General features: G+C 41.7%; 2 protein-coding genes across 3 annotated transcripts in view; one reads left to right on the top strand and one right to left on the bottom strand.

Annotated features, from left to right (window-relative positions):
• The window catches only part of LOC119176348 (terminal nucleotidyltransferase 4B), a 91,455-nt gene extending 80,213 nt beyond the window's left edge, over window positions 1-11,242 (bottom strand). For both annotated transcript variants that reach the window (XM_075877468.1, XM_037427580.2), the window contains exon 1: window positions 10,744-11,242. In XM_075877468.1, coding sequence (XP_075733583.1) covers window positions 10,744-11,102 — 359 coding nt within the window. In that variant the 5' untranslated portion in view covers window positions 11,103-11,242. The remainder of the gene's footprint in view (window positions 1-10,743) is intronic.
• Window positions 11,243-11,684: 442 nt separating this feature from the next.
• On the top strand, window positions 11,685-12,900 carry NHP2 (NHP2 ribonucleoprotein). The gene has a single exon (XM_037427582.2). It carries the CDS (start codon window positions 11,867-11,869, stop codon window positions 12,437-12,439), a length of 573 nt encoding a protein of 190 aa, XP_037283479.1. The 5' UTR covers window positions 11,685-11,866; the 3' UTR covers window positions 12,440-12,900.
• Window positions 12,901-13,359: the final 459 nt, after the last annotated feature.

Here is a 13,359-nt window from a genome sequence, read left to right as displayed (position 1 = left end):
ATCAGCAAACGCATGGTACGGCGATGGCAGCACCGATATCAGTCACCTGGGCTAATCGGATAATGGAAGTCTTGGAAGGAAAGGCCATGGCAACGTTCGCTCCGGCACCCACAGTGTTCTGCAGGCACGTCGATGACTGCTTCTGCATTTTGAAGAAGCAAAACATCCAACGCCTCTTGGACTACCTGAACGCCCAGAATGCGAAGTTACCGCTTGCTGCTGAATATGAGAAAGAAAACGCACAGCCTTTTTCAGACGTTGAGGTTTGTCGGACAGCAGCACCCTCGCCTTCTCTGTATATTCACATCATCCTATCGGCCACAACATGTCCGTCAAGTCATCCTTGGTAACGCCCGTCAGATGGGTCTACTCGGATAATGACCATTGAAAAAAGAATTTGGACGATCCATCGGGAGCTAAGCTGCCACGGCTATCCTGATCAGTTCATCACTAAAACTCTAAACTGAGAAGCGTTGCTCTCTGAGCCAAGCTCACAGAGCAACATAACAACCTGCACATGTGCAGCCATACCTTATGTATCAGGGAGGCTCTTTCAAGCGTATTTTCAAAATATAATTTGCACATTGTGCATGTCCCAATCAACAAGCTCGAAAACCACCTTGTTAATGTAAAAAATAGGCTGCCACGTGTCTCATTCTCAAGAGTCGCAAATAAGATGCCGTTTGCTGATTACGGTCAAGTGTACAATGGAGAAACAGGGAAGTTCTCCCGAAACCCCAGGAAGCACAAGCATGACGTCACCAATAACAGCCACACGACAAGTGGCATTGCCGACGATGTGCATGAACATAATCACGTCACTGACTGGGACAACGCCGCTGTCATCACCAAGTAAAAGAACATGTCATCTCACCAGCTCCTAGAATCTCTCATCATCCAGTCAACACCAGCCATAATGAGCGTGACAGCAGGGACTACGCCTGCTATCTACGCACTCTCGTTACCTCACCTACTGGCTTTATAATTGACGACTACCAGTCCAGCTCAGTGAACAAGAAACCCATATCCAGCTCCAAAACGTCAGATCATCATCAGACTTGGTCGGAGACCGTGTTTCATCTCATTCAATGCCTGACCAGATGAACTTTCGTCAAACTCTTAACAACATGTTTCTTAAGGCACTTGGGCTTAACAAAAACTAAAAAAAAAAACAGAAACACCAAAATTCTATTGGGAAGATGCAAATGTTTAAACAAACAGAGTTATTTTCACATATTTTTGAACAGTTTCAGCAATGGAAGTAACTTTTCACCATTTGGAGTATACTTTGGAGCAAGAAAAGTACTGCTTTGGAGTAGTCATAAGTGTTTTCGTAGCGGAAAATATGCTAGTTTGGAGCAGCTATTGGTGTAGGATGATGATGATGTGTGGTGTCTATGGCGAAAGGGCCATTTGATGGCCTAAGAGCGCTAGGTCATGAGACAAGTGATGCGAACAATGATTATGATAGGTGGCTGTAAAAGGCCCTTAGAAATCCTCGCGCTGACACTGGTAAAAACATAGAAGCATTGAAATCATGACATTGACGTGAAACGTGCAGTGAGAGTGAATGGCAAAACGTCGTGATAGTCAAAATATGATGGAAATGTAGCCACCGCAGCAGCGACCTCTCTTCAGAGGTCGTGCTACGGAGCGCCTGGGTATATGCCATTAAAAGGACATTAAACTAAAAAAACAATTTACGTCACCGTGAAAGCTCAATTCATGACAACATCTTAAACGACAATATTATCAACAACAGAGCCCTACTTACCAAGAAATTAATATAAATGCACAAAAATACATGCGCCGCACTAGGACATTCTCAAAATGATACTGCTCACGTCAGATAAACCACCTCAATTAATCACTAGTAATCGATCTAGCAGCACTAAATGAAGAACCTCCCGTGCATCAAAAGACGATATAAAATGCTACTTGTTCGTTTTTGTTTGGTTCATAGAAAAAAGAACCACCGGGCATTACTATGGAAAATGGCGCAAGTGGTTCAAAAATTCAATTTTTGCATGGTTACACTGGACAGGTTGTGCCATCTAGCGGGGCGCAGTTGAACCAAAAATACGTCTGCAATCTCGGAGCTAATAGCAGGAAATTGATCAGTGGCCATTGTTGCTGCTGTGGCTACCGCTGCTTTCGTTCTGGCTACTAGTGTCAGCGACCGCACAGTGAAGCCGGACAGCGTTGGGCACGGCAAAGTGACATGAGTCGGACCGCTTTTTGAGGCAGGTAGTTTGAAGTGCGCTAATCCGATGCAGACAACTAAAACATGATTTTTTTTTAAATAAGCCCTTCTTGGCATAAAAGCAAAAGTAACACTACGAGGTTTCTGGACCACTATTTTAACAATCAACGATGACTTCATAGTTGCCTTTAGTGTGCTTTTTAAGAGTATCCACATCTGTTGAAAATGCCAGCAATTATTTATGTGTGAAAAGGGGGTTCTCTACCGATAAACATTGATGAGTGCAAGGGTATCTGTTGTCGGTAGGGCAATAAAAAGTGCTTTTTTTTCTGAGAGCATCTAAACAGCTGCATAGGACACGTCAGTGCGAGGCTTTGAAGCATGTCAAAAATTCTTGGCAAGTGTACTTGTGTTGGAGTTTAAAGAAGTGCATACAGATATATGCAGTAGGTGCATGTTTAGTGACATCCACGAAAAATAGATCTCAGTCTATAACCTGCCACTGCCACATTGGTGGATATACTGTACTGCTGGCGCCATCAATCAGTGTTCTACAAGTGGCACGGCTGTTTCCTCGGCGAGCCTTTTGACACGAAGTGAGTAGGGCTGTCTCAGCGAAAGACGGTTGTTGAAGACAAAATTGGACAACTCAAATTCTGGAGTGAGTGGAATGTTTCTCATCTGCGTTAACCCTGGAATAGTATGTAAAAGACATGTAACAGCGACCATTCATTTGATTCTACGTACAGGCTCTCTACGGGGCTACTTCGAAAAGCACCCGTAGAAAGGCGAACGCCTAGATGATGGATAGGATCGAGCATCTTCAAGGCTGATGGTGTCGCAGACTGATAGGTTATAGCACCGTAATCTAAGCACGTGTGTACGAGGCTTTTATATCACTTCATCAGACATTTGCTGTCACTACGCCACGTAGTGCGCGACAACTCTTTCAAAATATTCAAAGTTTTTATGCACTTGTCTTTTAAATACTTGATGTGTGGGATGAAGGTTAGTTTAGTGTCTAATATGAGTCCAAGAAACACACGCTAAGTCTTCAGAGACAGATGTTGACCATGCAAGTCAATGTCGGGGTAGGGATAGAGGCCCCTCTTTCGGCAGAACAAGATCCAAGTGCTCTTTTGCACGTTAAGTTTAAAAACAATTCTCATATGCCAATTAAAAAATCTTTTAGAAACCTAGTTGAACCTGACGTTCGTATATTTAAAGGCTGCACCATTTAAAACCAACCTGTACATCATCGACATATGTGCAGTAAAAAATACTGCGTGAGACAAGCGCAGAGCATTCATTTTGACTATGAAAAGCGTACTACTCAATACATCTCCTTGTGGCACTACTGTTTCTTGGACAAGTATTCGGGATACGATCGTGCCCACCCAAACACGGAATGTCCGGTTCGACAGATTGCTTTCAATGATTGTTTGGTCCAGTGGACTGCTGGTCAACAAGTTTGGTCCAGTGGACTGCTGCACCACCTGTAGGTGTTGCACGTTTCCCATATATGCAGTATTATTTCAAACGTGACAAGCAGTAGTATGAATTGCATTAGTCAATTCAAATGGCACCTGCTGATATCCCGTGTTGATGTGCTATGCAGTGAAGGTGAGGCAGAGAAAAACTTTACACAATTTTGTGATTGCTCAGAAATTATTTGTTCTTCACTTAAAAATTATTCTTTTAGACCTTTGTGCATATTATGCCAAAAAGAGGATGTAATACAACATATAAGCCATATTTTAACTCTGTAACATTGTAGATATAAATTTGTAATACTGGTCAAAATGCTACTTTGTGCTATTTTATAACAATATAGTGACAATATGACTAATTGGCTCTCGCTCCCACAGTATTTATTGATATATCATGTATGAACTTATGAAGCCCACTATGAGAATATATCATAAAAAATCTGTGCTTTTTCTCAAGAAGTAAATATGCGTCACTGTGGGATTTTTCATCAGAAAGAAAAATTAAAATTGAAGAGAAAAACTTTTATTATTAAGTGACCATTCAGTGGCTGTGAGAAATGGTACCTTATTTCAGGAAAAGTGAATAAACAATCATAGTGATACAAGATCGATGTCTAAAAAGAAATGGTTTCATAGTAATGACTTTAACTGGCGATTTCATATAAATTGTTTTGTGCAGCAGTTTTCTTTTATGTCCAAGGTTCGTTGTCCCCTCTGGCAACAATATTTTTTCAAAATATAACGCCTCAATAAATACTACTCACATGCACAGATACTAACACCCCAAGGTTATCAGAGGTGGTCAAAAATCTGCCTCGAAATGACTTCATACGAAATGACCCACATACACACACACACTCTTCTAAATATCATGCAGCATGATAGAAAAAAAAAAAGAAAGGAATGTGATTACGTGTGAATGTCGTTACGTGAAGCATACCTAGTGCATATTGTTCTCAGTATACTGTATTAGCCACTACAAATTTTTGTTAATGAGATTAGGTTAATTAGTGATAGTTATGTTTCTCAGTTGAAAAGTACTCACCTAATCAATTAAATGTTCATGAGACATATTTACACATGCTCAAATAACATCCAACTGTGCTGTTTCCAGCAACACATTATATGCTCATTTTTGCTGATAAAGAAAGCACACAAAATATGAATTACATGTGACTAGGCTTCCGCCTGTAAAACGTGGGAGTGTAGTCTTTACTAGCTGCCTCACAGTGACCCTCTGTTTGAGGGCACTACATTCTGACATACACTAAAGCCCCAGAATAAAATAAAAATAATGGCATCTATTGTTTTTTTTTTTTCCTCTTCTCTCCTGTGCTTCTCTCCTCTTCTCTCCTCGGTGCTTCCCCTCGGTGCCCCCATTGGCCGAACGCCATCATGTGCCCCTCGCGCGTGTTCTCTCTTGCTTGCCTTTTTTTTTTTTCTTGGGTTCGAGCTCCACAGCGGTGCCTAACACGATGAGCTTTGCATGTGTGCAGCGTGTTTCGCACCTCTTTTTTGGACTTATGCTGCGTGTTTTCAGTAGGATGTGTTTGCCATTCCCTTTTGGTGCACTTGGGGTTACAGCGTATGTTAAACTGACAGCAAGCTACATTTTGAATCCCGTTTGAGAAGAGAGACCCGCCACGGTGGAAGATCTGTCTGCGTAGGACCTGCTGGGATGACATCAAACCACATCGATTCTGTAAGGTATGCAAGCATCTCTTCGCATTTCGCTTACATCGTTAGGTTTTATTCGTTCTAAGGGCCGCATATTCATTTTTGCGTTTATTTGTAATCATTGTCCACAGCTCCCTTGAAGTAGTTTTCAAATGTGTTTCTGTTAACCACAGTGTATGATCCACACTTTTTAGCTCTACAAAACTTTTCGGCTTGTGCGCAAGGAGCCTTCCATGGCAACGCCAACATCCACCACACGTCGCTTTTTTTTTTTGTACGGAAAACACGGCGCACGTTTTCAGCTTTAAGTGCTTGTGTGCAATTGCCGCGTTCTTTGTCTAATTCAGATTTTCTTTGCAGTGTCAGTTGCTTCGGGAAAGCGCTTTTTGTCTGCACGTCATCCTACCGATAGATGTCCAGAGCTGCCAGCAGTCCGATAAAGGCTGCCGTGATGCGCGATTGTTTCTAGCCACCACTCAAGCGCAACATTTCAATGTCCTCTCACCCAGCATTGCAGCTCGCTGCAGTGATTCGGGCTGCTGATGTCAAAGCGCGAAAGGCATGCATGGCTGCGTAGATGTGGTGTGGGACTGTTCAGTGGCCCAAAGATTGAGGGGGCTCAAACACAGTTCTCAATGAAGTTTTTCAGTCTGTCCAATGTCCTCTCGTGTTTCGGCAGTCAGTAATAATTTCACAGAAAAAAATTCTCATAGAAATACCAGCTGACGAGCGCGAGTGCTTCGCGACAACATTGTTGAACGCGGAGAACATCTGCTAGCTATGCGCAGCGTAGGTGGAGTCATGGTCGAAATAAGAGAGAGTGAACGTCGACAAAGGAGAAATAGTTGTCATTACTTTTATTTTATTCAGGGGCTTTATGCACACCGCAGTCTAGTCCCAAGTCATTTTCAAAGTTTGTGGGCTTTCCTTATTAGTGGAAAAAAAAAAAGCGAGAATGTTGTTGAAAATAGCGTAGTTAGATGTTATTAAAACACGGCTACACGACCCATTGACATTTTAATGATTATGTGAGTACTTGTATGTAGAGTTAGAAATCTAATCAGGACTAATTAACTTCACTAACAAAAAGTTACTAGTGGCTTCTACAGTATACTTGAAACAATATGCAATAAGAGAGCTTCATATGATGATGCTCATTTTTAAATTGTGCTGCGTGGTATTTGGAACACCCTGTACATATGCGCATAGCTAACACTGTGTGTGTGTGTATAATTGATTTTTTTTTAAAAACTGGTAATTTTTGCAGTAAAAAAAAAAACTATGGTGAACTATGGTGCATTAACTTTGTCCTTTTCAGATGTACAACTAATTGATTAATATGCGGGGTTTACCGTACCAATCAGATGTACCACTAGTAGCATCAAAATGTAGCATAGCGTTACCATAGATGGACAAGAAAATGATAAGTGCTAGGTTTTTTTTATAGAAGAAGCCATGTTGACATACTAATTGTAGTTTATGGGATCATGATAACAATTTTCATTCATTACTAAGCTACACAGTCATCTTGACATGTATGTTTTCTTTTTTTACTGACAGCTTCTGTTCAGGCTGCCAGATATGCTTCCTACAGTCACTACATTACATTGTCTTATCTTATTGCAACAAACTTTTGTAAAGTTGTTATTGTAGCTATTGCTAGGAGGGAAAAAAATAATTCCCTGTATTTAAAATATCATGAGGATATTCTGTGTCCAGTTCAGGATTAAGGGCTTCCCAAATTTTTTATTTCACTTCTCTTGCGTAAGCTTACTACATTATATGACTGCACATAGTTATTTTCATCACCCCACCTCCTTCCCTGCCAGCCTTAGTTGTTTTTCATCCCTCTGAATCTATACCACCATCAACTAACCATAGGTTATCTGTCCCTTCACTTAATATATATATATATATATATATATTGACCCAGCTACACTACCTCTTTTATACCCTAGCCTAAAGCATCTTCTGAATGCAAAAAAAAAGAGAACAAATGTGTAGTATTAGGCTCTTCATTCTGCCACTCACAGAAAATAGAACTACATCCAAACTTGTATAATAAAAAAATACTACATAAATAAAGGCATACATAATGCATTCTCACAGGAGTTGGCACCATCAGTTGGGATGCTGCTACCATTACTGACCTTACAAAGCTGTGTGCCTCCTGTACTGCAAGGTATACACTAACATAAACTCACAGTCATGGCAACAGAATCAGTGATCAATTACCCCATAATCTTCAAACTTTAGAACATATCACCTCTTGCTATATACCACATTTTTTTATATGTATAAACACACCTAGAAGTACATATAAGACAAATTTTATTAAGAACTGTGAGTGACAAAAAATATGGTTGCAATTTCTCAAGTTCTCGAGGTGACTAACATTACCAGCAAAAGAAACTTAAATATAGCTAAAATTTGCTAATTATAGTTTATTAGATTACTTTGCAGCACATTGCATGCAATATGAAAATCGTTACCTGTGAATTCACTTAACTTATTCATAATGAACTAAGTACCAGGGCGACATCAGTTTCAAGATATTAATTCCCAATGTGAATGGCAAATTACATGGGTGCAGTGACGAAAGTGTCTCTTTACTTTTTGATGCATACTTTGGAGCAGGAAAAACATGCTAGTTGAAAGCAGCTATTGGTGTTTTTAGGAGTAGACATTAAATTTGCCACACATTAGTTGCGAGTTCAGAGCACTGTTGAAGCATCTCATAAACATTATATTTCTTATGAAATATATTTTTCAAGCAATAATCAATGTAAATATCATGAAGCAAACAAAGGTAGGTAATCAAAAATGTGCTGTGAAATGAGCCAAGATTTCAAATACTACTATTTGTGGCAGAAATCCAATCGGAAAAGCCAAGGTGATTTTAAAAGTAACCACAGTCCCGTATAACTGTGGCCAAATAAGCAGTAGACAATCGGTATGAGATGAAATCAATACTGCCCATTTTCCCATTCCACCAAGGTAGCCTACATGTCTAGCTGAGGGGGAAAAAAAAGTCAAATGAGCTATATGCTTAATATGCCAGTTCTTGTAGGACAAATGAGATCAAACCCGATAATGCTGCCCAGTAACAGCGCTCTGGGACAATAGCACACAGATTCTTTTCAGTTTCTTTAGGACGTTATGAGTCAATCAAGCGGTAAAAGTTCTCTTAGTGTCACTTCAGAGCAGGTAAAAATTACTTTGGAGCAGCCTCTTTTGGAGCAATTGGAGCAGCACTTCCATCACTGTAGGTGTAGTTACCTGTCTGCTTAAATGCACAAAGCGACATGTTGTGACAAAATAAGTAGAACAGTGAGTTTTTACTAAAAGCTTGATAGTTTACACATTCAAATCCACATTAGTAGACTTCATTCCAAGTGTATATGCCTCAAACACCCACCAGCTACAATTGATTGCAATATGCACTATAGGATAACCAATAAAAATTTTTTTGAAATTATGCAGTTTTTAGTAATAAAATAAGTATACAGACATGATGTGTGTATGTGAGCAGGCCAACAGTTCAAGTATGACAAATATTGGAGACTGATAATAAAGAGGATATGCTTATGATACACCTCATATGAGGTTTCGTTACTTTGCAAGAGAGCATTGAGAACTTTTTGCCTAGTGCACGACATATTCAGTAAGGACCTTAATCTATCACAAATTGACAAGTGAATACAGGCATGCTTTTTTGTCTTTCTTACTTTTTATATGGACATGCCCTTCAGCACCAGTGAACACAAGATTTTTACAGGAAATCTTACCCAGGTATTAGAAGCTTTCTCTTTTAACACACTTTACCTAAGATGATGTGTGCCATTGCAAATCAGTAGCAAACAAAATTTTCAAGCATAGTCGGGAAGGAGCAAAACGAAAACTGCCTTTCAATAAGACGAGGTACAGAATGCCAACCTTCACAAGATGTGCAAATACGCAAACAAAGCTTTAAAATAGCTATGAAGTTGACAACAAACAACAAGCTTATACAATTGCCCATAAAAACTGATCAGAATCTCAACAAAACTATCAAACGTGTTGAGTATCTAGGAAGTTCTAGTGAGCATCAGACGGCGTACTAACCACCGTGACACAGTAATGTACGAGAGGATTTTCAATAAACGAGACCAAGTATGCAAGTTTCAAGAGTCATCAGAAGCGCCACTTAACATCTAATTACGAAGCACATTTTCGGGCAAGTCTATACTACCTTGGCGGCTATCAATCAGTTTCATAGCTGGGTTCATTAAGTTTTCATTGCTTGGGCACGTACGCTACTTTCTAAATATAACGTGCGTACCCAAGAGGCGAGCGTATGACGCACGCGCAGTGGCAGCAAAGGCTAACGCAAAACTTTGGGTACCCTATTCTTAAAGTGCCTAATAAATTGTTACAGACATTGAACACAAGCTTGAGTGTGTTCAATATCTGCGAAGTTTCGCTTTCGATAGGCATTCACGCCTTGACACCACCACTACCCGGTATTCAGTATCTAAAATCCCTTAAGTCGAGCAATAAAATAAGTGCACGCAAACCGATGAGCACTAATCAGACCTGAAGCGCACTAATCAGACCTGAAGCTAATAGGCTAACAGCAACGTTAATGTTCACACTGAAGCGCAAGTGAATCGTTCACATTGGAACATCACAGCAAGAGAAAAATTATATACATTACTGGATTATCGAGTACCCCGTGTACCAAGTGAACATCGGTCGGACACTCTTGGCGAGCAGTTTTTTTTTTTTTTTTCAGAAATACTGGCGCTCTTACAATTAGGCCTTAATGAACACGTTGAAACATAGCCGCGTGGCCAGCAGGTAAGCGACGACTGGTCGAAGCGAGTGCCTGGGGTCACCCAAGGTGCGGCTCGAAAAAATTAGGGCCCGGGCTCTGCGAGTTGCTAACGCCCCTCACCTCCACACAACACACAGCAGCTAAAAAACAAACAGGGATGCTTGTTTTCGGACATGTGAGCCTGGGCGATGACCAGGCTAACACTGGTGGCTGTACTTGAGAACGGTCGTCGAATCGCACGTGTTTTTCCCAGCCGAGGACCGCCAAGTACAGATACGCAACATGCGCCAACAAGGACGTGGAACGTGAGCTCTTTTCGTTGTATTTTTAGGCCTGTGTAACAGACGGCAGTAAAAATCTAGTGACGGCAAAATCGCTCGCTCAGCTATCCTAAACTGTGCGTACAGCCACTCTTCGACAAGCCGCATCATAATTATCACGTGATTCACAACGCGAACTAGCATTGAGAGCAATTACGGACAGCCCAATTATCACGCGTAACAAGCGCACGCCTGATGGGTCAACATTCTAATTTAGCTTCAAAAGCCTCCACTCACCCAAGGATTCCTGGACGAACGTGTCTCAGCTCACTTCTCCACGGCGTGCCGCCATATTGACTGATCAAGTGTTGGTTCTTATAGAGAGCGTAAGTGCTTGCACGATTCTCCCTTTTCCGCTTCGTGGGATTGTAGAACTTGTCTGCACCACCTGTCAGTTCGTTCTGTCCGTTGACGTTCTTCTTCACCTCTGTAACGCTTCCTGTGGCACTGTTAAGGGGAATATAGTCGGGAGCACGGAGATTCGAGTTGTTGAGATCCATGGTTTCTAAGCCTTGCTGCGTTTCCCAGATGGAGTTCCACAGTTGTAGAGCCGGCCCGTAATGTTCAGGCTGATACCAGCCAATACTAGGATCCATCCACTGCACCAAACACACAGTGCTTACAGAGATGCCCACCCCGTGCTTCTCGAACACTTATTGCTACGAGAAGAACGAGGGAGGGAGCGTTTAAAAAAAAAGGGGGGGAACTCTGCAGCGGGGGGGTGGGGGGCACTGAATTGCACTAGATCGCCGACACGACCAATACACACGCCGTTCAGAAAGGCAAGAAAGGCAAGCCCCCTACAACGGCGCATGCGTGCGGACGCGCATGCAAGGTGCATGCGCCAGTTATTCACGACCGCACGTTTACGCGTAGTAGAAAAAGAAGTGTTTCGAAAACAAAAATAACGTTAAATATCTACTTCATTAGTAAAGCGATTCAGTTGTCACAATTTGTTACGCACTTCTCAACGGTTTCAGCCGGTCATTTTTTTTTTACTCGAGCGATGTCAACAATGGATCTTTACAAATAAATTCTACCTATGTCCTACCTCTATTCGATCTCTTGCACCTCCGCGTTAAAATGTAGTTCTTCGACAAATTTTACGCGTTCGTACAAATCAGAAGGTGAAGTCAAAAGTAAAAATTCACGCGTATTTTTACGAACTGGTAGTGGCGCAAATGGGCTAGCAATATGTTACGCATCTTAGATTATTCGATTGACTAGTGTGCGTCCATGTGTCGCGCCAGCGGCAGAAGCGCTGTTTGTTTCCTCCGGCCAACGTGGTCGAGTAGCTGGTGGGCCAGGCTTCGCGTACTGTACTACACGTGTGTGAAGTCGATCTGCGTAGTTCGTGAACATGCCGAAAACCAAGAGGTCGGAAACGAACGATACTTACGATGAGGACAGCTTCAGTGGTCGTGGCACGAAGAAAGCGAAGAAGGCGAAAGTAGATGATGACGCTGCGCACGCTGCGCGAGACAGCATGGATGGCTCCGCACGTGCCCACGAAAATGGTGATGTGGATTCCCTGACTTACGAAGAAAAGTTGGCCTTTGTCAATCCCATCTCAAAGCCAATGGCCTCGAAGAAGTTCACAAAAAAGTTGTTCAAGCTGGCTAAGAAGGCTTCGAAGCACAAAGGTCATGTTTATTGTGGATTAAAAGTAGTGCAAACCATGATCCGCAAGGGCCAAACCGGCGTGGTGCTGTTGGCGGGAGATGTGTTCCCGATCGACATAAGCTGTCACATCCCTGCCGTTTGTGAAGAGAAAGGCCTGCCTTACATCTGGATGCCGTCACGGCAAGATCTGGGTACAGCGCTTGGAAAGAAAAGAATGGTGATTGCGTGCATGGTGAAAGAGCACGACGACTACAAAGAGTTGATGGAGGAATGTGCTCAAGTGATTCAAGAGGAGTACGCTCGGGTTTAAAACTGGCATTACGAGAGCTTTGGGACACACACATGAACTTTCCATTCAATGAATTCTTATAATTCGTTCGCTTCTCGCAGAAATTGATTGTGCTGGCTGCCGCTACTGGCCTCATCCTTGTTCGCTCATGTAATGCATTGATGCGTTCCCATGGTAAATTGTGATGTGTTCACTTTGTTATCGTGCGTGAAATATCATATTGTGGTTACGTTGCGGTGTAGTCGACATTCAGTGTGCGTGTAGCATGTGCTCGCTTCCAGTCGGACATTGGTGTCGACCGTCATACGCCACTGATGCTTAACATTTCTAACACTGGAACCAGTGTTTGGCGTGCTTTTTGAGAAATTTGTAATTTAGTGACGTGATACTTGATCTATTGGTTAGCAGTATGCATTGTACTTGCTGTTGTGTGTTGCCTGTGTATAAAGCACTAATAATAAACAAATCTTTGGAACGTTTGATACGCTGACAGCTCATGTGTGTATGCATATTTTCAGGCCTAATTAATGTTTCTAATATATGTAGTCATTTCTGTAATTGAATGATGAATTTAATGAGTTTTGCACAAACCGCTACATATAACAGCCGTGCCAAGAACTAAACGAGGTCACGTTTGCAGGGTTACTAGATGGTGAAAACCTCAAACAGCCAAATTCGACGTCGCCATAACCCTAACGTAGCGGAATGAACAAACTTGAAGTAACTCTAAAATAGCCCAAATCAGTCGTTCTTGTGGGAATTCTGTGTACTTATAGGATTACTTTTGCATAAAACTTTCCGCCTATTAGTTTGTAAATAAGCAAAGTAGGGCGCTTAGTAACTGGCAGCCTAAATAGTGCTTTTGCTTTTTTTTTTTGCTGCCCTATGAGTAAAATAGTATCATGTAATGTATTTTTGTTTTTGTTATCCACAATAGGGGG

Source organism: Rhipicephalus microplus, chromosome X (genome assembly GCF_043290135.1).
Source record: "Rhipicephalus microplus isolate Deutch F79 chromosome X, USDA_Rmic, whole genome shotgun sequence".
Lineage (NCBI taxonomy): Eukaryota > Metazoa > Arthropoda > Arachnida > Ixodida > Ixodidae > Rhipicephalus > Rhipicephalus microplus.
This window is presented reverse-complemented; position numbering and strand designations above follow the sequence as displayed.